Source organism: Falco cherrug, chromosome 3 (assembly GCF_023634085.1).
Source record: "Falco cherrug isolate bFalChe1 chromosome 3, bFalChe1.pri, whole genome shotgun sequence".
NCBI classification, from domain to species: Eukaryota; Metazoa; Chordata; class Aves; order Falconiformes; family Falconidae; genus Falco; species Falco cherrug.
Genome location: NC_073699.1, coordinates 96489530 through 96515969, shown reverse-complemented (window position 1 = coordinate 96515969; position 26440 = coordinate 96489530). Strand labels below are relative to the sequence as shown.

At 43.8% G+C, this 26440-nt stretch overlaps 1 protein-coding gene across 1 annotated transcript; it reads right to left on the bottom strand.

Moving 5' to 3' along the window:
* Nucleotides 1-11889: 11889 nt before the first annotated feature.
* Nucleotides 11890-24569, bottom strand: SMIM13 (small integral membrane protein 13). Its single transcript, XM_055705159.1, has 2 exons — nucleotides 24092-24569; nucleotides 11890-15546 (listed from the first exon to the last, which is right to left on the bottom strand). Exons 1-2 carry the CDS (start codon nucleotides 24165-24167, stop codon nucleotides 15353-15355), a joined length of 270 nt encoding a protein of 89 aa, XP_055561134.1. The 5' UTR covers nucleotides 24168-24569; the 3' UTR covers nucleotides 11890-15352.
* Between the last annotated feature and the right edge of the window lie 1871 nt (nucleotides 24570-26440).

Sequence of the window (26440 nt, the reverse complement as noted above, 5' to 3'; positions counted from 1 at the left end):
TTTGCTGTTTGCACCCAAATTCCACCTAAGACAGCAGCTTTCTCTGTCTTAAGAGCCCTGGATACAGCTGTGTGGATATTCAACATCAGAGTAAACAGACAGTTACATCCAGCAATGCAGAGTCCTCCCAGATGTTCTTCGGACTCAAAGAGAGCGATGAATCCAGGCTGGAGAGTACCTTGATGAAGTGAACAGCAGCAGGAGAAACATCTAACCCAGCCTTATCATAAACCTGCTGACTTCAGAGATGGAGCAGGAGTGACATGAGGCTTAACCTCCTGGGAGCCAGCACGAGGGCGAGCACAGGCTCTCAGTAACCTGTACCCCCTGTTTCCCTCCAGCAAGCTGCTTCCCTCCAGAAGCAATCTTACTTTGTTTAAACCGGAGCTAAATCTGGAGTGCAGTTCACATCATTAACAACGCCTGATCATGCTGGACATGCTGCTGGCCACTGGACTCACTTTGGAAACACAAGTATGTCGTTCTCCGTTCAAAACTCAAATATTTAACCTTCACCAGTTATGCAGGGCACGGTGCACTCAGCTCGCAGCCTGACCTCGGGGGAGACACCTTCCCAGGGCATTGCTCTGTGCCTCTGGGGAGCTGCTGGGTGCTCTTCATCCCACCACCTTCCAGGTCAGTGGCTAGGACCACTTTGGGATGGCCTCCTGGAGCAAAGGACCAACAAGGATAGTTTCAGGTCAAAACATCAGGGCACCGCTGGGCACACACGCAGCTGAGCCCACCTCTTCAGCCTCCCAGCGCAGCAGAACATCAGGAGCTGGCAGTTCCGTGGCAAGAAGCAAGGAGACAAAAGCTCCTTGTGCCTCCTGATAAACCCACGGCCACGTGGTCTTGCCTTGCAGTTGCCATGGATTTCTGAGCAGGAGAAGCTGAAATGCTCCGAGGGAGAGGCAATGCTGCGCAGAACATGACTTTCCCACCTCTCCTAGGGTTTAGTTTGCGGTAGGAGGTGACTCACAGGACTCTGTGCTTCAGTTCTGTCCTTTCAGCGGGCAGCGCCGAGCTGGGCTCAGCCCAGACTGGATCTGCAGCTTGCCACCGGCTCTTCTGCACCTCTCTGCGTTTAACCTCTGGCCCTGCACCACCCACAAGCAAAGTCCATCAAGTCAACATTTCTCACAGGAGTTCGCCTTGCTGCTATGGACCTCTCCATGAGCCCCCTGAGCCCCTACCCAGGGCAAAGCCCAGCACCTGAGGAGCGCTGCTGCAGGCACCATGGACTGGGCACACGCACCACCTCCCCGCCGGGGCTTGCCTTCCCTCTGCTGCACGCCGAGAGACACAGCGTCTTTTTCTGTACAAGCCACAAGTCGATACATCAGGCTGACTACAGAAAAAAAACAGAACGGGGGAGCACGAAGTATCAGGTCTCCAGGAGATATACAAAGCTCATCGCATCTGCAACGCGCGGCCTCGGCGTTGCTGCACAAGCCGCCGCCTCCGCAGGCAGTCGGCTCCCAGGAGGTTACACATACCATAAGCCCAAACAAAAATCACGATTCCCTGGGTCCACACACGCTTGCACCCACGGGGTATCAGCTTCTGTCAGCCAAGGGAAGGATGTAAAAATCTTGCTACTGGGTCGGGGGGTTGTCCCCTGAAATCAGAGGGATTTTTCTTTTTCTCCTTCCCTGTAATTTCCCTTAATTACAGGAAAAAATGATTAGAGCTCTTTCTTTGATGCAAAGCTGCAGGAAACCAAATCCAAGAGGCCCTTGGTAGCTTCCTACCCAACGAGCTTTATCTCACACAACACTGCAGGCAGGGCTACCCAAACTGCTGCAAACCAGGAAGGCACAATAAGTGTCCCTGAAGCATCTGCTATTTATATGAAGGCAGACTTAAGTGTGGTTAAATGAAGGTTACAGTGAAGGACAAGTAGTGAAGGACAAAAGCTGAAAGAAGAGAGCCAAGAGAAAGGAGAAAAAAAAGAAAAAAAAGAAAAAAAAGAAAAAAAAGAAAAAAAAGAAAAAAAAGAAAAAAAAGAAAAAAAAGAAAAAAAAGAAAAAAAAGAAAAAAAAGAAAAAAAAGAAAAAAAAGAAAAAAAAGAAAAAAAAGAAAAAAAAGAAAAAAAAGAAAAAAAAGAAAAAAAAGAAAAAAAAGAAAAAAAAGAAAAAAAAGAAAAAAAAGAAAAAAAAGAAAAAAAAGAAAAAAAAGAAAAAAAAGAAAAAAAAGAAAAAAAAGGAAAAAAAGAAAAAAAAGAAAAAAAAGAAAAAAAAGAAAAAAAAGAAAAAAAAGAAAAAAAAGAAAAAAAAGAAAAAAAAGAAAAAAAAGAAAAAAAAGAAAAAAAAGAAAAAAAAGAAAAAAAAGAAAAAAAGAAAAAAAAGAAAAAAAAGAAAAAAAAGAAAAAAAAGAAAAAAAAGAAAAAAAAGAAAAAAAAGAAAAAAAAGAAAAAAAAGAAAAAAAAGAAAAAAAAGAAAAAAAAGAAAAAAAAGAAAAAAAAGAAAAAAAAGAAAAAAAGAAAAAAAAGAAAAAAAAGAAAAAAAAGAAAAAAAGAAAAAAAAGAAAAAAAAGAAAAAAAAGAAAAAAAAGAAAAAAAAGAAAAAAAGAAAAAAAGAAAAAAGAAAAAAAGAAGAAAAAAAAGAAAAAAAAAGAAAAAAAAGAATAAAGAAAAAAAGAAAAAAAGAAAAAAAAGAAAAAAGAAAAAAAGAAAAAAAGAAAAAAAGAAAAAAAGAAGAAAAAAAAAGAAAAAAAAAGAAAAAAAAGAAAAAAGCTTGCTCTGGCTTTAGATTGTCTTACAAAAAGGAATCAAAAGTATATAAAAACTTTTTGTGCATGCAGAAGGCTCCAGGGCATTCCCTGTGCAGTGATTCAAGTCTGCCTTTATTCCCAGTGAGGTTCAAAGAGAAAAAACTACAAGGGTGAGTGGCCACAAACACAAAAAAGGAAAAAAAACCCTATGGACTTTTACTGTTTTTTCTACCCTGTGCTTTGTTTTTATGAAGGATGGAAGGAGCAGCCCACCCGAAAGCCTTTTATCTCAGGTGATTTAAGCTAGAAACAGGTACCTGTAATTAACTTGCATTCCAGAAGGGGAGAAGTTAACTTACTTGGCTTTTCTTCATGCTGCATTTCAAAGAGAAATTATTTTTTGATAAATGAGAATGAGCATGTGCACTCTGCAGCGCCTGACCTGCAGTTATTTTCAGGCCTCACGGCTCAAGACGTTGCTCTCCGTTTTCCACGCACAGATTTACTTAAGGAGCGAGCACAGCCCTGCTGGCAACTTACACCACTTCCATAGGAAGCGCTACGACGACCAAAAGGACGTTCCTCGAGCAGGGCTGTGCTGCACTGGACACCTCATTCCCCTGCGTACACAGGCAGAAGGTGGATGCGGGATCCAGCGCTTCCATCCCAGAGCAGTGGGCAGGTGGAGCCGCCTCTGCACAGCGCGAAGGTGGGCACTTGTCTGTCACACCGTGGGCAGCACACAGAACCACCAGCTCCACCCAAGGAGTAAAGCTGCTGAAGGCCCGGAGATACACAAATGAGGAAGCCTCTTTCTCACTCCCTCCTTTCTTCTCCATGGGGATAGTGATGCTCAGAAGTGCCCCAGTTTGGATTAGCCCATCTCTGCTCCCGGTTCAAGACAACCCAGATGCGATTCATCTCACCTACCTGAAGACATTTGCATGTGAGATACCATCAGGGTCCTCATTAAACTGATTAGAGACCAAGCCATATGTTTAAATCTACTTTAGGATGAGATAAACCCTCGCCGGACTCCAATGATTAGGTCTCCTTAGGTCTTCAAGGGTGGCCGAGAGAAGTAGTTCGGCAGCAAATGACCACATCACAGGCTCCTGAATTTTGAGGATGATGGATCCTTCCCACAGACCCCGTATCTTCTTCTTGAAACTTGGTGTGGCCATGTACACAGTTCAAGCCACAACCTGAACACCAGAACCCCTCAGGATACCAGCCTGGAGCTGGTATCGGGACCGGCAAATCGCTGGTCCCGAGGGTCCAACGAGTGGGAGCAGCCCTGGAGCCTGAGGCTGCAAACATCACAACCCACATCCGAGCTAATCCCCCCAGCCCAGCCACCTCCCCCACGCGCAGGCAGCCTCCGGGGGTTGGGATCAGACCTGACCAAAGTCCCATCAGCCAAAACGTGCTCTGTGCCAGATGGGGAAAAGCTGGGCACACAGGTAGCGCACACCCCCGCGCCTCCGCTCTCCCGGCAGCTTTCTTGCCAGCTCTGGGCTCATGGCAGCACGGGAGCCCAGGTGGTCATGGAGGGCTTGTCAGAGCTCCCAGCTCCCACCCTGAAGGCATTCCCGGGCTGGGCTGCTCTTCCTCGTACTGGGCCCGAGAAACACAGGGGTCAGGACAGGAGAATCCATCAGGTTAGGGTCACAGGGAGAGTTCTTTAGGTGATGTTTAGCTCCCCTTCAATAAGCAGTCCTGCATGCCTCCCTGCCTTGCTGGAAAAAAGTATTTGAAACTGTGATTACACATTTTCAGGGGGAGCATGTGCCAGATGTGGAGCTAAGCGGCTGCACATCTGGAGCAGCTGTCCTTGGCACGGGATGGGCTGAATCACCAAGAAAGACTAAAGGAGCTTCATGCAAGCAAACAGCATTTAATTTTGAAGTCTGGGTTTCAAAATGAGTTTCTGACAAAGTAAGCTTGCTTTTTGTTTGGTTTTGGGTTTGGTTTTTTTTTTTTTTTACAAGTTAGAACTGTTTTGTGAAAGTTCTTTTCCATTTACTCTGACTGCTTCTCCACTACCAGCACATATGCCTCATCCCATTTCTGTGCGTTTTTTGCTCATATGGGGACAAGGATGACACAACTGCAAGTAATATTTACCGTACGCAGTAAGCGCACACATCCAGCTGAATGAGCTTTCACTTCTACAGTGTTTGCACGTTTTTGCTTTTCTCTTCATAATATTTGGGAACAAACCTTCAAAGAGCTTATTCTCGATGCTTTATCTAATGACACAAGCAAAGCCCTGTATCAGCAAGGAACTGCCTGTGCAATGAACTGCAGGGGCAGCTGGCAGCACAGGAATAAACAGCCAGGTATTTGGGCTCTGTAATTAACAGTTAACCACACAGGGAAGCATCAAGAGACTCACAAGCTGCTCCTGTACCACAAACCGACAATACTACTATTAGAGGAAACAAAAGCACCTACGTGGAGGCCAACGTAAGATACCAGACCATCACCACGCAACCCAGACTCCTTCAGGTGATGAGTTTTCCAGCAAATTAACCTGCCTTAGGCTGTGCTAGCATAGGGGGAAATTCCACAACCCATGCATTTCATACAAAACCATTACATCCCAGCAGCTACTTGTCATAGGGGCTCTGCTACAGATAAATTTTTTCTGCTCCAAGTCCCATAATAGGGCAGTGGCACAGGAGCCTGTGGCATCTCTTCCATAGCAAACCAAAATCTGTGGAGCAACCCATCCACAAGGAATAACTTTGGCAGAAAATGCTAACCTTTGCTTCCAGGCAAGGCAGCAGAGAATAAAATCTCCATGCCCTTTCGAACATAGCTCCATTTCCCATCCTTAAAAAAAAAACAAAAAAAAAAACCAAAAAAACCCAACCTCAAAAAAACCCTCCCAATCAGGTAGAAAATTGAAATACAGTGTTTTCTACCTGGATGCATCCATAGCCTCCCAGGAGGAAACTGTACGACAAGCAGCCAGGCAAGCAGTTCAGCAGACTCCCCTTCCTCAGCAATGCTTCTTTTCTACAGACACAAAAATAAAGACACAAGCCCTATGCACAGAAAGTCACAGCTGCAGCCCCATCACCAGCTGAGATGCATCTATTTTTAAAGCCCATCCCGTGCACACAGCAGCAAGTCCTCCAGGCTTGGTTTGCCTGTAGCCCTTACACTTCAGGTAAAGAATGCAAAAAAATAAAATAAATAAATAAAAAAAAGGCTTTCTATACCCTACCTTTTGCACAAGTGGGAACTAAGTAGCTTTTCACAGCTTCCTTACACAGGTGAAATCAACTGCACAGAGGGTGGGACAGTCTTGTACCTGCTGACTGCAGCACAAAGCCCAAAAGCAGAGCCTGGCTCTGATCCCTGCTGGTCCTGTTCAGCACACGGAGCATCCCAGGCCACGGGTGGGCAGGAAAGGCTGCGATCTCCCACGGACTGTACTGAATGCTGGTTTCTTGCCTATCACTTTAGCAGTGAACACAAGAGCTATCTGTAAAACAAAGGCTTTTTTTTTATTATTCATTCTGGACTTTGGAGATTTCCTTAGCTGAGGGGACGTGCGTGTGTGCGTGATATGCCGCTGGTTTTTGTTCTCTGAGCATCTCTAACTATCAGCCTGCCAACCTTTTGAGAAGGTAAGGACGGCCCTGTTGGCTTGGGCCCTGGTGCACACAGCCCTGTATTCTGTTTCTGACAGGGGCAGATGGGTATTTCGGGGTAAAGCCACAAACCTGGCTCTCCCTAGTGCTTGCAATCGTTGGACCAGGCAAGTTAGGAAATACAGCTCTGCCTATACCACCCATCATCCTATGAACTTGGGATGCAGATGGAAGTCTCCATCAGCCTGTATCTGCAGGTTCACAACCGCATCTTCCTGACACCCTGTGGCAGCAGGTTGCAGGCTTTTGTTACCTACTGTAGGATGTACGTTTCTTTATCTCTCTGTGGGACATCTCAAGAAACCCAGTGCTGCAGCTACCACTGCAGTACTTGGCGTTCCTAGAAAAAACACCGCTCCTGTCATGTACCTGTACCTCGAGACAGTGTGCTCGGGTTGTTGTGTCCTCTTCTCAGAGCAGGAAGCCCACACTGAACCCCACCAGCCCCACGCTCTCTTCTTGTCCACACACTTTCTTCCCTTCCCTAGAACAGGTTCATCCCGCTGTCCCTCACAATCACTTTCGAAGCATCTTCCAGTCCTGGTGAGTGTTGATGACAAGCACATCTCACCTAACATGAACTGAGAGGAAGGGTCTTGGAGATGGGAGAAAATCCAGCATGATTGTTGTCTTCCCTGGTGTGATGGATGGATCCTGGCTAGTCAGCCTCAGGGTGGAGTTCAGACAAGAAAAAACCAGAAGCCACATCTGGTTTAGGACTTAAATACACACATGCCAGAGGCAGGCTTCAGCTGTTCCTCCTGCTGGATGCAGGGCAGAGGCTTCTTCCTCCTGCTCAAGCCCCCACGGGGTGGGCAGGCAGCCACAGCTGCAGTGGCCCAGCGTGTGGGCAAGCAAGTCCTCTCCAGAGGTGGTCCCACGCCCCAGCAGTGCTCCTGCTGCCCATGGAGCTGCCTGCTGCCAGGCAGAGCAGCGGCGTAAGAGCCAGTGTCACTCTCAGCCCTGCTAGGTGATTACACACAGCCCCATTTCTAGGCCCAATGTATTCATTCCCGGTTTTGAGCCAGACGGTCTCGCCAGGCACTAGGGATCATCCCATTACCACCAGGGCAGCAGCCCCCCAGAGCCAAACAGTGGACGAAGGGCTCCTCGGGCACGTACCCACACAGCTGGAACAAGCCTCGTTTCCCTGGCAAGTCATACAGGCTGAGAAAAGAATTAATTTATTTTTTTTTAAACGCCAGCAGCTCTCTAAGTGTAAATGTTAGATTTGCTAACGGGGACGAGCTGTTACTCTTAAGTAATAAACGAGGGGCTCAATAAAGGGAAAACAGGTTTCTCCAAAGCCACAAAGTGCTTAACCACAGAGATCCAGCGGCAGGGTGACCCAGCCCCCACTGTACCTCTATCTCATTGCTCTGCTCAAGGGTTTTGGGCTTTAACGCAAAGAAAACGGGACACAGGCTCTCTGTCCCCAAGTCTAATATTCATATTATTAGTATTACATTAATAATGTTATACTTGTACTATTAATATTAGACTACTATTGGTCTAATATGAATATTAGACTTGGGGAGAAGATTTTTAAAGCGAGCCGATCACGAGCCCCTGTTTTACTCGCTCGATAACCAGCAGCACAAAGACCAGCTCTGGTGGGGTGGCATTTCACCTGACATCTCTGCAGTGAAACTGAGAAGCCAGGGACAGTTGTGATTTCGTTTTGAAGAGATCTTGACAGCAGGCAGCTTGTCCTTGGATTAGCCTAGGGGGAAAATCCCAGGACACCAACCCACTCCTTCAGCTGCCCTTCACAGTGCTGCACTATGTTTGTAACCCTGGAATCCAAAGATGTGCCGCTGTGATGTGTTTTGGGGTGTTTTGTTGTTTTTTTTTCTTTAAGCACGGCGTGAGGTAAGAAAAGCAGATCACTCCTGGCACTTTTGAGATTTCTCTTTGTGGGGCTGATAATTTTGGAGGTAGCTTTCCTTTACAAAGCAAAACCCGGTGTTCCTGCTGTGCCACAGAACAACGCACAAGTCCCATGAGACACAGGACTCCAAGCCTTTTGGGCACGAAGCATACAGCTGAACAAGCCCCTGCAAGGAGCTGAGCTGCCCCTCTACTTCCCAGCCCCGGTAAACACTGGGAATTACTAAAACCAGAAAAAACCATGAAGGAGCTCAAGGGATCGGACCTGATGGATGCTCAACGTTTTTCCTGCGAGGTGGCCCTCTACCCGCAAAGCTGGATGGCCCGTGCCATCTAGTGGTGAGAAGCCAGCCCCAAAGCTCCCTTTCTACCAGCTCGGGTACTAAAAGCCTCCAGGGTTTCAGACTGGACCTGCACTGGGAGTAATCCACCTGTTGAAGCAGCCAGTCCAGGGATTGGCACTTTCTTCTATCCACACTCGCTCCAGGATCCAGGAGAAACGTGAAGACATCCTGGAAGTGAGCACAAGGAAAAGGAAAACCGTCCGCCCCTCAGTATATGAATCCTTTGGAAAGCGTAAAAACTAAGGCTGCAACAAATGTCATTGCTAGTACTTAAATGTCGCAGTTGTTAAATACGTGAGAACGAAGGGGCTAGCACAGAAAGTCTGTAGAAGACCTGCAACTCAGAGCCACCAAGTGCAATTCCCAGCTCCCTACCTTCTGCCTTGGCATGGCCCCTCCGCTGGTCTGCAGGGAGGCCGAGCATCTCCCCACGTGGCCGGAGTGCCCCCACCCGGCTGGCACCAGTGGTCCATCAGACCAGTTCTGTTCCTGGAAGGACAAAGGCCAAGTTGTGCCAGGATCAGAAGTCACAGCAGATACGGTGCCATCCAGCCACAAAACCGAGCAGGCTTTTGGGGGTTATCAGCACTGGAGAAGGCACTGAGCGCTGCAGACCTGGCGTGCCCGAGCTAACCGTGTCACCTCCTAGAGCCGCCTCTCTGTGCCTTGCAGACACCAGCACCCTGCACCAAGCTCAGCCCTCTCACATCCCCAGACAGCGCCTCCTGTTTCTTCTAGGAAGTCCTCAAAGCAGGATCTTACAGAACTTGAGGGTAGCAACCCTTTGCATTCTTAAGAAGCTGAAATCACTCATGTTGGAAACAACCAGTGTGCAAAAGACACGTTGATGCGCTCTACCATGGCAAGGATGTTGCTTGACATCTTTAAACACAGAAAGGCTAGCAGCTCATGAGCTGGCATTGAAGGGCTGATTTGAGATACAGGAACTGCAATTAACTCAAAGCAAGAAGTTCTCAGGAGGACAGAAGGCTCCTGATTAGGTCCTTAATCAAGGAGCAGGGCACTGCACTAGGAAGTTCAAGACTGACTAGAATAAAAATTCAGCGTCAACGGAGCCCCAGCAGTTCAACCTAGCACACTGTGGGAGCAAAACTTGCTTCAAGCCAGAGCTAGCGTTACTTCTGAACACACAGATTTGCTGACAGGCTTTCACCTCCCCATACAAGATGTTAAAATACTCTAGGACAGAGGAAATTGATATGACATACAGCAAGCAATCCTCTGCAGCAGTTCAGAGGGCAACACAAGTGACACACACCTTGGCAAGAGTTTCATTTCAAAACTCTGCAGTCATCTGCACAGAAGGTTGGAAGCTTTAACAGCGTGGAAGTCAGTCACATGAATTGTACAGCACACACAGGCCCAGCTGCGAGGGATCCACAGCCAAGAACCTCTCAGGCCACAGCTCCCCGGGGCAAGGGATACCTTCTTCTGACCCTTCTGCATTCAAAGTACACTGCTAGCATTTCAGGATGAGTCCTTGTGGCAGTACACACAAAGTATGCCAGCAGAGGGAGGTACACCACCGACGGTGCACGAGCAACACTTTGACAATAACCCCAAAGTGACCAGTTATGGCCCCATCCTATCCTCCCCTGGATATTATGGTCTCTCTGCTACCAAAGCTAAAGGAACATTTGTGTTACCCATTTCCCATTGCTGAAGCTGAAAAGAAATTAATAGAAATGCAGGAATATAAAGGCCAAGCTGTATTTTGTCTCAGTGTCCCCATTTGTAAAAACCAGGATGTTAGTCTCTGTCCGAGTTCTACTGATGGGAGATCTCACGCCTTTGAGAGACTTCACCCCCAGATTTCCATAGCTGCAACTCCTCCAAAGGTAGCTGCACCCCAAGAACTCCCAGACACTGGCACCGCTTAGCCCTTCTGTTAGCTCCATGATGCTGCTCCGTCCACCCACAGGTTCATCTTGCCATTCCTTCTGCCTGAAGCAGAGTGCCGCTTCGCTACACGTCAACAGAAGTCCTAGACCAGATGCAAACCCTTCTCACAGGCGGTCCATGAAGCAGCGTGGAACAGCCTCCACCCTACCCAGCTTTCAGAGATGACGCTTTGCTGACTACAGAACACCCACTGGGGGAACAGAGATACTGGGGGATCAGAGCTTCTGATCTACATGAAGAATACAGCTGATGTACATCTTAAAGGTTTAACATAAAATCCAGCATGTTCACGCTGCCAACTTCCAACCTAATCCTACATCTAAAAAAAATATAATAAAATTCATAGAAATATTACCCAAGCAATATGAAACACTGCTTGTGTTTTACAAAGATAGTGTATTTTAATCGTGTAGGATCAAGGCCCCAGGAGATACCTGACAACACACAAGTGCCACGGGGAAGGAGCAGAATCGGTTAAAACAGCCCTTGGTGGAACTTTGGGCAGAGCAGAGCTGTACAATGGCACTTGTATAATTCTACTGGAACAGACCACAAAGCGTTCCCTTCAGATCGGTACCAAAGCAGAAAAAGCAAACGTGTTTTACAGGGATCTGACCCCAGTAGCCCATCATCAACTGTTCCCACTTACATTAGCCCACCCAAACACACAAGCCCATGTACAACTCAAAACTTTTTGAGGTGATAAGACCCAAGTGCTTGAGTTACAACATGCCATGGCCGTCTACTGTACTCTATTAGTAGCCTGTTTCTACAGATGAGACAAGCAGGACAACAGCAAAACAGCTCAGCCTCTCAAGATTCAAGATTTTATCTTTGTTTTCTTCAAATTTTACTTCTAATACCTTATTAGTCAACAAAAGAACCCAGGATTCAATTTATGCATTTTACTTAAGAGAAGCAATCAAGGATGAAGCGTGTTCTCATTACTTTCTCCTGTACATCTTCATTTCCAAAAGAAATATTTCCTACTTTATCAACATACTTACTTTTAGAAAAACTAAGAAGTCTACAACCAACCTTAAAAGTATGAAGAATAAAGGAGGGTGGTTTGATTTTTGTTGGGTTTGTTGTTTGTTTGGGGTTGTGGTTTTTTTTAATTGCTAAAACAAAATGACAACTTTCAAGAAAAAGGCAGGAAAGCCACCTTTAGTAACAACTGCTGTGAAAGATATACACTAACCCGCCCTTTTAATATTACAGTCATCTGTAGGTATTACACCAGCGAGAACATGACTTTCGACAAGTCTTTTGCAGTGCTGCACACTCAAACAAGAAGTCTTATTCTGCAGGCAAAATCCCAAAGTCAGTCAGAAAACCACTTGGGTTGGATATTCATATCAAGTCTGGTTACTTTATTTTTCATCTGTGCAGTCAGTTAAAAGAACAGTTAACGATGAAAACAGACAACCACAGAAGCTTTGAGTACAGTATCGTAACACTGAAGCGAATGACCACATTGAACACATTCTTTATGCTGGTCATTTCCAAACAAAACAAGTACATACACAGGTCTAGTTCAGTGTAAAACCTGATATTAAGCAGCAAGTTGCTCACAAATTGCAGCGCAGTATATGGCATTTACTGCAAATAGCTACAGCAGCAGTGCTTAGTGGATGAACTGCATAGAATTAGCCTCATGGGCAAACGTTAAAACACCACAATAATAACCTTAGTGGCTCCCTAACAGGTCCGAATTATGCAATCCAGCATGAACAAAACTCAAATTTTAGCAATAGCTTTTGTATTTTTTCAACCAGTCTATGCTGTCTATTCCAGCCTTCATTGCAGTAACCGTTTTCAATTAGCTGTCACATACAACATTGGTAATTACTGCTTATTCAAAGTTACACAGCCCCTGCAACAAAGGTGATATGACTATATTTCAAACAAGAACCCAAAATACATTCAAGATAATGGCTGCAACAATAAGGCAATAAACAGTTTTAAAAACAGATCCTACTAAACAAAACCAGACCAACCGTGTAACCTGCTGCCTCCATAAGGTTTCAGACTTGAATGCATCAATTCAAAGTTAAGTGCTTACCCACCAGCAACATTTCAGAAATACATCAGTAAAAATATTCAAAGACGTGAGTATATTGGACTGCCAGCAATCACAACCCAGGTCTTATCACAAGTTACGCTTTCACACACATAGCTTTGCTTTTACAGTTTTGCATGAAGTGCCCTGTACAAAGATTTTACTACAGATTCCTTTAGGAAAAATTACATATTAACAGAAGACATCAGCATTCCAAAATTCTTCCAAACCACATAATAGAAACCCTTTGGCCTGCTATTAATAAGATCATCGAAGTTACACACTAGGCAGACAGCATTATTATTGGCAGCTATGTCACAGCAACATTAAAAAAATAGTGCCAGCTGTTTAAAAACAAAAAAACAGACTGAAAATAACCTGGAGGAGTGAAATGTACACCTACATACAGCAAGGAAGGGAGAAAGAAGTTGTTTGGCTAAAGCAGATGAGCTACCCAGAGGTTCCATGTCCATCTTATTGCATATTTGATCAGTGTCAGCATTCAAACCCGCATGGATTTTTCCTTCATAATCTCGCTCCAGTCTTGATTCTTGCACCTTTAGAGCTACCCTGACTAGCTATGTATATTGCTATAACTTCACATTTCTTCAACAGCTACTAAAAGCAGAGACTGAGTCAACTGTTACTTATCTCAGCCTGGGATACTACAAGCATCAGGCTTTTGCCATCTTTGTGCACTAAAGTCTAGGTAAAAAGTGAAGTGCAGTGGAGTGTCAATATCCTATGTCAGTACAAAAAAAGGTATCTTTATTTGTAAGCCTATATTAGCAAAGCTCAAGACAAAGATACTGAAGATGCTTCTTAAGCAAAACGTACCAGTACTTGGTCAGCACTACTAAACTGGAAGTCTCATCATGTGAGAAGACATACAGACATGAGAATATTGTGACATTAAGTTGTGCAAGGCAAACTGAAAGCAGCAGGGAATAGAATCCGATTGCTTTTGCTCCGTTTGAATAAATAGGAGTTTTACTAATAAAAAAAAAAAGTCATCCTTAGGCATTCCCTTACCAGCAGACAGGATTAGAGAAAGGAGACAATCAGTATTTCTACATGTGTTTAAAGGATATGTGCATAGCACTGCCTAATCATGCTTGAAAATGTAACCCTGTAATACAAAGCATGCTTATATATACATGCTAGTAAACAAAACAAAGACTTTTAGACTCCAAAGGAAGGTTAGGGCCAACCTTACATATTTTAATACTGAAACATCCCAATTATTTTATAATGTGAATGCTCTTGTTAGCTTTTGAACAGTATTCACAAATGACAAATTAAAACATAAAGGCACTAGAAGAGTGCTCTTTTCCCAGATGTAGGCCTACTTGAAGAAAAAGCTAAATGCTGCTGCTTTTAGCTGTATAATTGAACCAAACCACAAGTTTGGAAGTTGTAGGTTTAACCTTCTTAACAGCTGAGAGTATAACACCAGTTTTGTAGTCCTGATAAGTTTATATACAGGGAACAGTGATCCAGACACCACCACATATCCAAGCTTTGAGAGAAAACTGGAGCTGTTCATGACAAGACCTGTTAGTAGTTCTCTCTCACACACACACCCCAGAGGTGGTACATGCATGTTCCTCCTCTTTCCAAAGACCTTGTGCATCAATCTTCAGAGCTGCTAGATAAACAGAAGTGGAGCTCTGCATTCTGAAGTGCCATGTCAAAATAGCTGTATAGCTCATTCTCAAAGAAAACAGGAGCAACTGCTTATTACCAGTAAAAATCAGGAAGTCCTCCACCGAACATGAGGTACCAAATTCATTGCTATAACACTACCAAAGTGTTACAGTGATGCCTACCAAACCGGTCAGAATGCCTTAACTGGTTCCAGGACAGAAGTTACATGGAGTACCATATACCTGATGTAAAGGTGTATAAAGTGAACTAGAGAAGTGTTTAGTATCCAAAAACCAACGATGACACTTCAGAATACTAAACAATAACCCAGGCACCTTCCCCTCTCCAACACGAGTTGGACTTAAGAGTAAAACGTTAAGGAAAAACATACAGAAACCTAGCAGGACTGTTTAACCTGTAACCCTTCTCATACCAAAACCAAGAAAACAGGTCTTACCACCTGATTCCTTTTTTGCCGTCTTTTTTTTTTTTTTAAAAGGAGATAATAAACACCTCCAAGTCATGTGCACCTAATATTGATTTTTCATATTCTGCTTATACTTTTTATATATAGAAGAACATAACTAAAATCTCACTTTAGAGTATTTCTAAAGCCGGATGATCTTGCAACCATTTTTCAAGTTCACATGCATTCTCAAGGTTGAAGGAAAAATATATATTCATATATAGCTAAGCAAATAAAACTCAATTTCATTATATGCTGTTACAGTGCTGTAAAGAGAAAATAATTTAGAAAACATTTCAAGTATGAAATGCTTACTATGTTCAGACTAACACGAAGGCTAAGCCTATGGTGCAGGACCTGTTTTTAATCTGCGTGCAGAGACAGGAGCTACAGCAGCTCAGCATTTTTCTGACGGAGTTTTCTCTTCACCCATCCTTTCTCCCAGCACTTTTGCACAGCTTGCTGCTGAAGCCCTCCCTGAACCTCTACTGAAGTAGCATACATTGGTAGTTCAGAACTAAAGGTCCACAGGCATTAATATTACCTCTTAAGTCAGTTTTTCAGTAAGATCAAACCACTGAACAACACAGTGCAGAGGTGCTTAATCATTCATAGTTACTCAGAAGTTCAATGGAGTACTTTAAGTTGTGTCTTCTGTAGGTGCCCTTCGCTGTCGAGCGGATTTCTGTCTACCTCTCTGAGGCGAGGGTGGAGTTTCCTGTTCAGCTTCAGCCTCCGAGGGCTCGTTGTCTCCCTGTTGGGACCCCGTATCACCTATCAATTCTCGCAGGAATTTGAATTTAGACAAAAACAATTGCCAAACCACGTACCAGCCTGCAGGAGAAAGAAAAAAGGTACTGCTTAGTTACTTCATGCAAATTCATAGTCAGCTCTCAGGCAAAGTACACCAGAAAAAGTGAGAAAAAAAATATATGATTAGCTCTCATCCTTTAATTGCCAACTCTCAACCCTAATACCCCTCCACAACACACCCACTCCTTTCTGCAGTCCTGTAAAACCAATTTGTCTCAATAAAGTTCGTCCTCATCCTGAAAGAAACGCTGAAGCACCAGGCAAGGACCTACACATCCTGAACTGTATCGCCACAGCAAGCAGTAGGTGGGTCCTCACCATTGCACAGATAAGGAGAAAGGGAATTTCAAACAAGGACTCAGGATTCATTACACGAGCACTGTAAAAAGGCAGTACTGGCTTCTACCCTCACTCAGCGAACACATCATTCTGGAAATCACATTTTAAAAGCTGCATTATATAATCACTATCAAGTACACTTGTGGAGATGTTTAAATTAATACCAAGTTTTATGATAAATTCTATTTTAAACTGCACAAGGTCTTCCTTATGTTCACTAAAAGGCCGCATCACCCAAATTCAAGGTGTTCCCTCTCTATACCCAAATCCCATTAAAGTAAAATTAGCATTCTCTGGTAAATTTAGGTTCTGCTCCACTGCTAACGCTCTAGGTCCCAGAACTATGCAAGTAAGAAGTTGAGATGGTCACATTTCTAGAATATCTCTTGAAAAATATTTAAGATCCAGTTCCTCCTCTCTCTTGTACAAGTGCTTCTGTAACAGGCAAGGAACTTAGAGGTAGATATATCTAAAAAAACAAAGCCTTGCTTTTCAAAGGTCTGCCTTACCTAAGCATTGAGGTCAAGGGTGACTGGAGTTTTATTCACCGGAGAACTAGCCCCTTCCCACTAGCTAACCAGTCAAGTTTCATCATCCATAGAAGAGGAATGTAACTTCTCTGTGAAACACAGGTAGTATAAAATTTAAACAGCTACTTGAAAATATATGCTAAATAAATAAAATATAAGCATCATCTGCAACACCAAAAAGTCATCTATCTTGCATAGAACTATGAATTAATACTCCTATTCTCTGTTCAGAAGGTCTTGCTAGCTATTTAAGCCTATACTGATGACCTAAGCAAATATTAAGAGGCCTATTTTACAGAGCTAGGCAAACCCCTCCTCCCAATTACACAGCTGTCAGCAGAAACAGACTTACAAGTGTGGACAACAGAGACGTATTAGGGAAGGGGAAGAAAGACTAATACGTGACACTTGTGTAACCATGGCACCACTATTTTTCTTCCTCTTCTGTAATCAGTCACACCAATATGAGCAGGCCATTGCTTAGGAGGAAAGAAGATCCCATCCTTCCCCTCCCTCCTAGAATACTTTTCACTTCCTGCAGACTTTCGATATCCATAACTTCACTGCTGCTGAGGAAAGTTGGAAGAAAGCTTTTATATGACAACCTTTTACGATCTAAATTACTTCCTAAAGCCTACACCGAGTACTTCCTTTTCCATCAATACCTAAACCTTTAAATGACTTGTGATTAAATCGTATCTGATGTCCCACAAACGCATTAAATCCCCCTGAACCTAGAAAAAAAAAACCTCAGTGGCAGATGTCTGGTTTTAGCATCTTTTTTCTTTAAGATCTAGAAGGAAAAACTGAAGTAGCAGCTTTCTGAAAGTTGTTTCCATTGAGGAACATTTCAGGTTTTTGGGACATTCAATGCTGGGTACCTTCTGAAGACCATAAATCAATCCATTCTTCTCATGGATCTAAACACCATTAGAAATACCATGCTCATTTCTAGTCCACGTGGGAAAGAAAACACATAAAATATTCCAAGTGAATATAGGACACTTGCAAGAAAGCGAGACCTAAGCAGAATATTACAAGCTATTTAAAAGTTTCTTCAACTCACCAATTTGTTGACAAGAGACAAAATTTGAGACGCTAGACTCAGAAGTGCATGAAAAGCATGCAGTACACTCTACTAAATCCACCTAAGCATATGCACATGTGGGGAAACTCTCAGACACAATTTTTTTCAGGGGGGTTGCATCTGTCTTTTTGCTAGGGTTGTTTAAAATCTTAACATCTGCAAAGTTAATTACTGTGAATCAGACACATTACTTCCAGAGAACGCTACAGGCAGAGGTAGGGAAGAGCAGCAGCCAAAAATATTTAACGTATTTGGTATAAATAAATACTCCATTGAGAAGTATTTTAACTTAGGCTAGACAAAGCAGACCACATGCTTCCTCTATCATTACAAACAGGCCACTTAACACACAGAATTATTGGGAGGGGAATAATAAAGAACACTTACAGTTCATTCCCAGACACTCTCAAGAAAAGCGTTACTTTTATTCTATGTTTGGTTTTGGTTAGATCACAATGGTCTGAGTATCTAAAATACCAAGTACCATAAACAGACTTTAGAGCTCTTCAGCTGAAGACTACAAGACAGTGTAAACAATCTGCCAACAAGACTGGTTGTAGTCAACAAACCACCAGATCAATGATAATAGCCAAGTGAAACCAACCACAATGCAATGCATTGAAAAGAAAATTACAACAGGCTTAGCCAGTAACAGTGGGAGGGTAACCAAGCCCGAAAACTAGAGTTTCAAGACCTCACCAGATCACCCAGCCTGTACCAAAGACATTTACATATAAGGTAATCACAGGAGAAAGATTTCTTTCTTTCAGTTGCTCTAGTTACAGTGCCAGCTTGAACAGAAAGTTCAAAAAACAAAATCCCCACAACAAACACGCTTGGCTGAATCAAGACTGCCTCTTCAGCTGAGACTCCCTGTCGCATCACTGTCACTACACAAGTAAGAATTTCCTTGGAAATAACGAGATTACTAAAGAACAAGTTATTCTGGGTAACAGAAACTCTCTCCAGCAACAATACCAACTAGACACACCATTAAAAAAAAACCACACACAAAGCCTGGAGGCAGATTCACCGTACTGAGTTACTTCTGAATCAGAAGGCAATGCATTTTCTATTAGTTTCTCAACCTCTTAAGAACATCGCAGAATGTTAACACCTGACATCATGCCATGCTTTAAAATTACATTAACAGTGTATTTTTTAAAAAGAAAATAATTGCAATGTAATTTAAAATACACAAAAAAGGAAAATGGGCATTTCCATGCATTCTTGCCTTTATGAGCTCAGTCTAGCTTTGCAGCTCTTTTGCTGTAGAGCTCTTACTGGAGCCATAAATGACACCACTGGTTTGCATCTCAAATGCTTCCACTTTGTTCAGTTAAGTCACTCTCAAAGAAGCCCTATTGGTTTAACTTCACCACACACAAAGTATTTGTGTTTATTCAGTCTTCCAGTGCTTGCTTTATTGTTTTTAGCCATTTGATTTACCTTTTCAAATCATCCTTAGCTTGATTGAACCTGTGGATGTCAAACAGCATACCCACAACACACCTTCACCAAACAAGAAGCGATGACATGCAGACTATAATATTTCAATGTTTAATGTCCAAAGAAGTTGCCTCTCAGAGAAGTAAGCCAGATCCAACACTGCATCATCATAATGCAAAACGGGGGCTCCTGCTCTTGGTGTAGCAGGCACCGAAATCCAGAGCGAGCCAGGAAATCCTGCCTACCAAAACCAGATGGTATTTTGCATGCAGGAAAAATAGCAGTCCTCAGCCTTGCAGAGTTCAGTACTCACTAAAAGCTAGGAGCCACTGTCTCACTTCAAATGCCACAGCCAGGTGCCAAAGATACTTAAGCCACACTTGGCACTGTGCCATCAGTATGTCAACCCCTCTTATGAATTGTGATGCAATGTGTTTGTGAAGATGGGACCGCGAGTCAAAGCCTCTTTTCCTGACTCACAGATGTACGTAACATCTATGCAGTATCAGGATGTTAACAGATTTTATGATTTGACTACGCTTTATTAAAGCTACCTTTTCTGTTCCTTCCCACACCAGCTCTTAGATTTTATAAAGGGAAAAAGAAACAAAACGATCCGACTACAATGTTACTTCCCCTCAAAAGGTGAGGGGTACAAGTGTCAGGTCCATGTATTTCATTCAGCTTATACTGGCTTGTACACAAAAAGCTAAGGGAGGGTCTTTTTACTGGAGCACATTTTCCTTTTCCATCTGAATCAGGAAGAGCAAACAAAACAAAAAAAAAAAATGGTGCCAATATGGAGTGCTGGGGTAAAGCAAACTGAATTCTCTTATGTCAAATACAAATTAAGCCAAGAAAGGAAGGAAGGAGATGCAGAAATGGCACAAGACAGAGTCTGAAGATCTGACTTCTATTTCTGACCCTACTATGGACTTTCTGTGCAGTCTTGCAAGATCATTTTACCTCTGTATCCATAATGATTTGAAAATAGAATGCTATTACTCCAGCACATTAAGATTAATTTAGAACTGGGGTACCCCCAAGATGAATGTTGCCTGTATTCAAATGCTGACGCATCCACCACAGAAAATCTTAAGCAGCTATAGCTGAAAAAGAAAGGGAGCCCTGAGCTCTAGATGCTAACCTGAGATTTGTTCTACTCTGAGCAGTGTTAGATGTCTTCTGTGACCATGGACAAGTCACTTCAATGCTGCGCCATTTTTAAGATGTAGAACATATACTGCCCTAGTGGACAGCTTTGCTATGGAGATCAGACTGAAAGAAGCACACACTACTCTGACACTGGAGTAATAGAAGACATCAGGTGACACAGTCCTTGGCTCTGCACAGCTCCTTAAACCTGGTCTCATTTAATGCAACACTCAGCCACACGCTGCTTGCTGACATCACAAGGAAACATGCTCTTCTGATACCTCATTTCTAAGTTTCAAAATTCAACTTCAAATTAAAGGCTATTTTCTCTTTATTGCAGATCTAATGGAACATGACTTACCTCATCTTTTCAAGTATACAATATGTTTATAAACAGTTTTGTAACTAACACATTAAGTTATTCGGGCAGAATTTAGGGCTCAGATGTTTTCCCATCTGCAACTGAATTCAGACCTGTGAAGCAAACCACACATTTGTGTCAGCACTTTGAGTTACATGATTTTTCTTTTAAGGTCATGTCTCTCAAACCACATCTCATTAGCCTCTCTTGCCAAATGAGATGAATGCTTCCATCTGTTCCACTGAAGGCAGTTCTGCAATTTCACATGGCTCCATGCGTTACTATATTGGGAAAAATAAAACAAACACACTGAAGTAAGCAGTACTAGAGTTCACGTTTACTAGTATTTTATCTTATTCTATAAGCTTGGCTGTGCCAGAGTTTCTCACATCAACAGAGGAACATGGAATATACAAAAGCAGCAATGAGACCACCAGAGAGAAACCAGAGAAAGGAAATCAGAAAAGGTGGGAATAAAGAAAGTGGAAGCAAGTTACCTTAGTCACACTTTTTAAAAAAGCAACTGAAAAATTGCTATGTTTAAAGTCCCTGAATGGTTTCTATGTCAGATGTGATCGGTTTACAAATAGAGATGTTGCTAACTGCAAGCCTTCCATGCTTCCTAACAAACTGAGATTAACATTGAAAGTAGCAGTTGCAAGCATCCAGAAATGTTTAAACAAAAATAAACGAGGTTATTTATTTGAAGTACTTTTATAGACATAAATGCCTAATTCAGGCATACACATTTATATCAACCAGTTTCACAGCCATACAAAAAGCAACTCCTGATAGTTTGTGCTTTGAATTTTATCTTTTCACTTTAGAAAAAATGATAAAATGAATGTTTTCCTCCATTGTTTCATTTTTGAGAGTATTTATCACATCATGTCTGTGACAAGCAGCATAAGTCCACGTGATCCTAGAATGTTTCCTGGATATTAAGTCTATTGTTCTCTGCAAGCATTCACACCCTGAGTCCTTTTATAAGCCACTCAAAATCCAAGTTACAGCTCTTTACGCTCCTGTTTCATTACCTCTCACCAGATGGCTGTAAATTATTCTTATCTCATCAAGCTTACTCAAGGTTGTATCCAGCCATTCTTGTGTCAGGTTTGTCCATTAATTAATGTGTATGTCTCACTAGCTGGCATTTACCATCATACCTAGCACGCTGTCTCCCTGGGAGTCACAGGCTGCAAACACTAGGGACCTGTCAGTAAGAAGGTGTGTAAGAAACTGCCCATCACTGGCACAGAGAAACAATTACACTGGAAATAGCTTGTGCTCAGGTTTTTTCTAGTAGTGATCTTGACACTGGTTTTCATTAATATTTTCCATTAATAATCATGGCACAAGAACTAGAAGTGTACCAATATTAATGAATGCTGTATGATGGCAAAAAATAACTACAAATACTGTAAATCATTATCAAGTCCTATTGGGTCACTTCTAACAGGGTAACAGTTCAATTCCCCCCCCCAAAAAACAATGAACATGTCACAGATTTCAAAAGTACTGAACACAGGAAGCTGACTTTTTGTAATCTGAAAAGGTGACCTTTAGCAAACATTTTATAAGCTCTGATACTGATGAAATTGAAGTATAATGAAGGATTCAAAGCATTCATTGAATCCAAGTTGAACGTACAATAGAGAACTCCAAACAGCTACATATTTATAAGCCACTTAAAAATAATTTATTAATTACTTTTGCTGTCTTTAAGCAAGAAAGCACTTAGATGTTTAAGTTAGCAAGAGCCCTTAGTATTTCAATTCCATTTGTCACATACAGCAAAAGCTGGAAGGCACAGAGAAAATTTCCAATTTTGAATGGCATGATGCAAAATCATTCTAATCTTTCAGCATGACAGTAAGGAAAGATCTCATATGCATAATAAAAACTTTACTAAAGTACCACATTTCACCTTCTAAAGATGAAGTGGCCACACAACATATAACAAGCATACAGAAATTTGACCAAGTGACTTAGGTCACTGCTTAGCCTGTAAAAATAGACAGTACAGGACCCAGGAAAAGAGCACAAGACCAGGGAAAGTATACAAGTATATACCCTTGCAGTCCCAGTTATCTGTATTGCAGAAGTTTCCTCATCTGAGTGTTAGTACTGTGGCTTAAAGATGTTGACCTTTCTTCCATAAACTTTAAATGATAAAGAGTTTCAGCATCCAAAATACTATTTTGTTCATGAGCTTTACACAAAGGAGGAATAAATTGAAAAGAATTTTGTTTTAAGCTTGTTGATCAACTTTATGTACTCCAGTTCCTCTAGAATGATGAAATTTCACAACCGTTTCCAGTTCACCTTTTTCATTCTACTCTGTTATAAAACCATCACCCTTCCTCCAGTCATCTGTTTTCCAGGCTAAACAGATCTAACCCATTTAGAGTTTCTTCTCTCTTTTTGAAAAGAAATTAGGACTTTGTTTCAAATAAAGGTAATACACTTTAACAAGAAAATACACTGTTTGTGACACATGCACATGGTAGATTCCTGGAGCAATATAATGACATTTTCCATTTTATTTTAAACTTCTAATGTTTGATTTGCCTAGTTGCTTTCTACAAAGCATTAAACAGATATTTTGGAGAAATGCTTGCAATTATACTTCAGCTATTCTAATCCTTTCTTTGGGATACTAACAGCTCAGTTTGAAGCCATTGTATTTCCCCACATAGGTCATTGCATGCATACATTTCACACTTCTGATGTGCATTACTCCATACATGTTACTACTGGATTTCACCTCCCATTTTACTATCCAGTCCCCTGATATTGCAAAATCTTTTCAGAATGCTTTGCTGTTTTGTATTATTACATTAGTATTTTATGTCAGCTGACTCTTCACTTGGCTCCCCTGGTTTTCAAAAATCACTTATAAATCCACTTGGCATTTGTTCCTTTCTCACAAGCCTTTAACCAGAAGCTATGGTAGTTTGAGTTTGGTGGTGGTGGTGTTTTTCAGGGTGTTTTTCTAGAGTTCAGCGTATTGACCACAACATCCACACACACACTACACTGCTGATTCCCTCCAAGAACTCCAACAGACCTGCAACTCCTGCCTCCCATTGAAATAACCCTTCTCTCTGCATTGAAAAAAATAAGGAAAAAAGGCAAGTCAGGGATCCACATAAGAAAAAACCTCTTCAGAGCTGCCCTCTATCTTTTCTGGCAAACAGACATCAAAAGCTGAGGGATAGCAGCAGGAAGTTTACTTCTTCCATTCACTGGCATTTCAGACCGACGTACAAACTGCAGAGTCTGTTCAGTAAAAAAGCTATCAGCTTCAGATTAGTCACCGAATTAAGCTCTGGAAGCATTTCAAGGCTCAAAATTATGTGGAAACAAAGAGAAGGGGGCGCTGCGAAGCGCACCCGCTCCCCCACACGCCAGGCACGCTGCCCTTTCATTTCCTTCAGTCAATCTGAGCACAGGAACCACCGGGGGTGGGGGGGGAAAAAGCTGGTGGGGGATGGGGGGATATGGGGGGGGAGGGGATGGGGGGATATGGGGGGGAGGGGATGGGGGTCGAAAGGGGTCGGACACCGGCACTACGCACCGCCGCGAGGCTTGCCCTCCCGCACCCCCCCCGTCCCCCCGCCGAGGCGGGCGGGCGGGACTCACCGCACAGCATGAAGAGCAGCACGCAGGCCAGGGTGGCCACGATCACCAGCAAGGTCAGCCCGATGCTCTGCCACATGGCGCCGGCCGCCTCCCCCCCGCCGGCGGCGGCGGCAGCGGGGGCCCCTCCTGGAAGACGCCTCCCCGCCGCGGCAGCCGCTCGGCCGGGCCGGGCCGAACCCTACCGGCGGCCGTCAGGGCCCGCTCAGCCCCGCGGGAGGGGCGCCAGCGGCGGTCGGGGCCCGGCCGGCCCCTCCGCGGGTCACCCCGCGCCCGGCCGCCTCAGGCACCGCGGGGCTGAGGTAAGGGCCCGCCGGCGGCTACGGGGAGGAGGCCGCGGCTCGCATCGCTGCCCCCGAGGAAGGCAGGGGCAGCTCCGCGGCCCAGCGGGGAGGGCGAGGGGAGCTGGGAGGACCCGGGCTGAGCCGGCAGCGGCACCAGCCCCCCCCCCTCTGCTCCCGCCGCTTCACAGCCCAGCGTAGCCAGCGGCGGCCGAGAGCCGGGGCGGGCCCCCGGGCGCGGCGGCGTGACGCCGGACGGCGCGCGGTGCATGCCGGGAGTTGTAGTTCGCCTTCCCCCGCCCCGCGGCCGGAGCGGGCGGGCGCCACCCGCCAACGGGAACAACAAATCCCGGCGTGCCCCGCGCCGGCCCGGCGGCGCCAAACGGCCGGGGGCATCTGTGACCCCTCGCGCGGGAGTGTGGCGCCCCCGCCCCGGGGGAGGCTGAGGGGGGCTGAGCCCCGCGAGCGGCTCGGCTGGCCCCGCAGCGCCGCCGCTCCCTCGGCCGGCAGGCAGCGGCTGCCCGGCTACGGGCCAAGGCCTGTAACGGTTGTGTGAGGCACCGGGGAGCAGCCGGTGTGGTAACAAACAGGTGTGGCCGTGGCTGAAGCCCGGCGGAGCAGGTGTGTGGAACAGATTGCTTTCCCTAGAGGGATTAGTCAGGGTGAGGCCACCTGATCCCGAGTTACTCTTTTTTTTTTTTTTTTTTTTTTTTTTTTTTTTTTTTTTTTTCCTTTCCCCTCTTGTTATTGTTGCCCTTGGTTCCCCTTCTTTGATCAATAAGGGGGCAGCAGGACTACTAGGCCTTAAACCCAGGGCAGTATTTTAACGTCTGTGCCACCCCAGTGGCGTTACAGTTTCCCATGACCTTGGCTCTTGCCCTCTGTTGACATTGTAGTGATTCATCAAAGCTGGACTTTCCCACTTATGAGAAATCTGAGGAAGTGCAATCTTCCAGGAATGGTGAGATAAGTGCGAGAGAATCTTGATTCTGAAAAGGACTTTGCTGTTAGCGCTGGAATAAGGCTGTAACTTAACTTTATAAAGTAAGAGACACTAGTTCCTGTTTCTAACGCTACTGAAAATGTGTGTTTAAATTTGCTACTACAGAAGCCTAATTTCCTGTGGAGAGGTCACCATTGCAGTGAGATGTCAGAGAAAGCTAATCCATTTGTCCTTTGTGTTTGTTTTACAGATTATTTAAAAATCTACCCTTTTAAATGAAGCTAAAAAAATCTCAGTTTTCTGCTCATTGAGCATGCCACGTGCTTCCTCCTTTCAAGGTACCCATAAACCAGAATGACTTGCACATGCAGTCCTCCATTCACATCCTTAAATTTGCTGTCACTTCACCAAATTGAGGAGTTTTCTTTCCGTTCCTAGCCTTCTCTCCCAACATTTCTGGCCCTCTAGTACTCTGCCTAACCCACTCAGCAGGTGTTTTGCAAGTATTTAATTTGAAACATGGTTTCTGTTATGTCTCGGGAAGTTTGTACTTTTATATGTCTCCTGATCTTTAAATGTCACTCTAATTCTAGCCTAAGTAGTTGTTACACATATTTAAGCAAGGTTTCTTCTGTATTGCAAACAAACAGCAAACCAGGAACAGTTACTACCATATTAACCTTTGAAAAATATTTGTTTCCTCCTAGCTACACTGTTCTCTTTCTCTGAATTTTTACTTATCATCTACAGTTAAAAGTAAGTTCTCTGGGTATGGGACCACCACTTTGTCATTCCTGTAAAACGGTTCTCACATTTTAGGGCTGCTAAAATATTTTGGATACATCATCCTATGGTTCCAAACTGGAACATGGATACACGCATATATATGTATACACTTGCATCACATTTATGTGATCAAATATACATGATACCATCCAAGGCAATATAGTAGGAAATAAAGATGAAAACAAGTAGCAATTAGACTTCTCATATTACACTACACAGTTAAGAGAGCCTTTTAATCAACTTATATTCAGTTTGGAAGAACTTAATTTTATTTATGTAAGTGTCCCATTCTCTAACTCATCCACCAAGCTAGTCACCTTGTTGTAGAAGACCATCAGGTCA

Bases quoted from the DNA above. Each gene is read 5' to 3' on its own strand.
- SMIM13 (XM_055705159.1), bottom strand. From the start codon at position 24,167: ATGTGGCAGAGCATCGGGCTGACCTTGCTGGTGATCGTGGCCACCCTG. The intron at 15,547-24,091 runs GTGAGTCCCGCC...TTTCTCCTGCAG, and splicing joins GCTGCTCTTCATGCTGTGCG to GCTGGTACGTGGTTTGGCAA.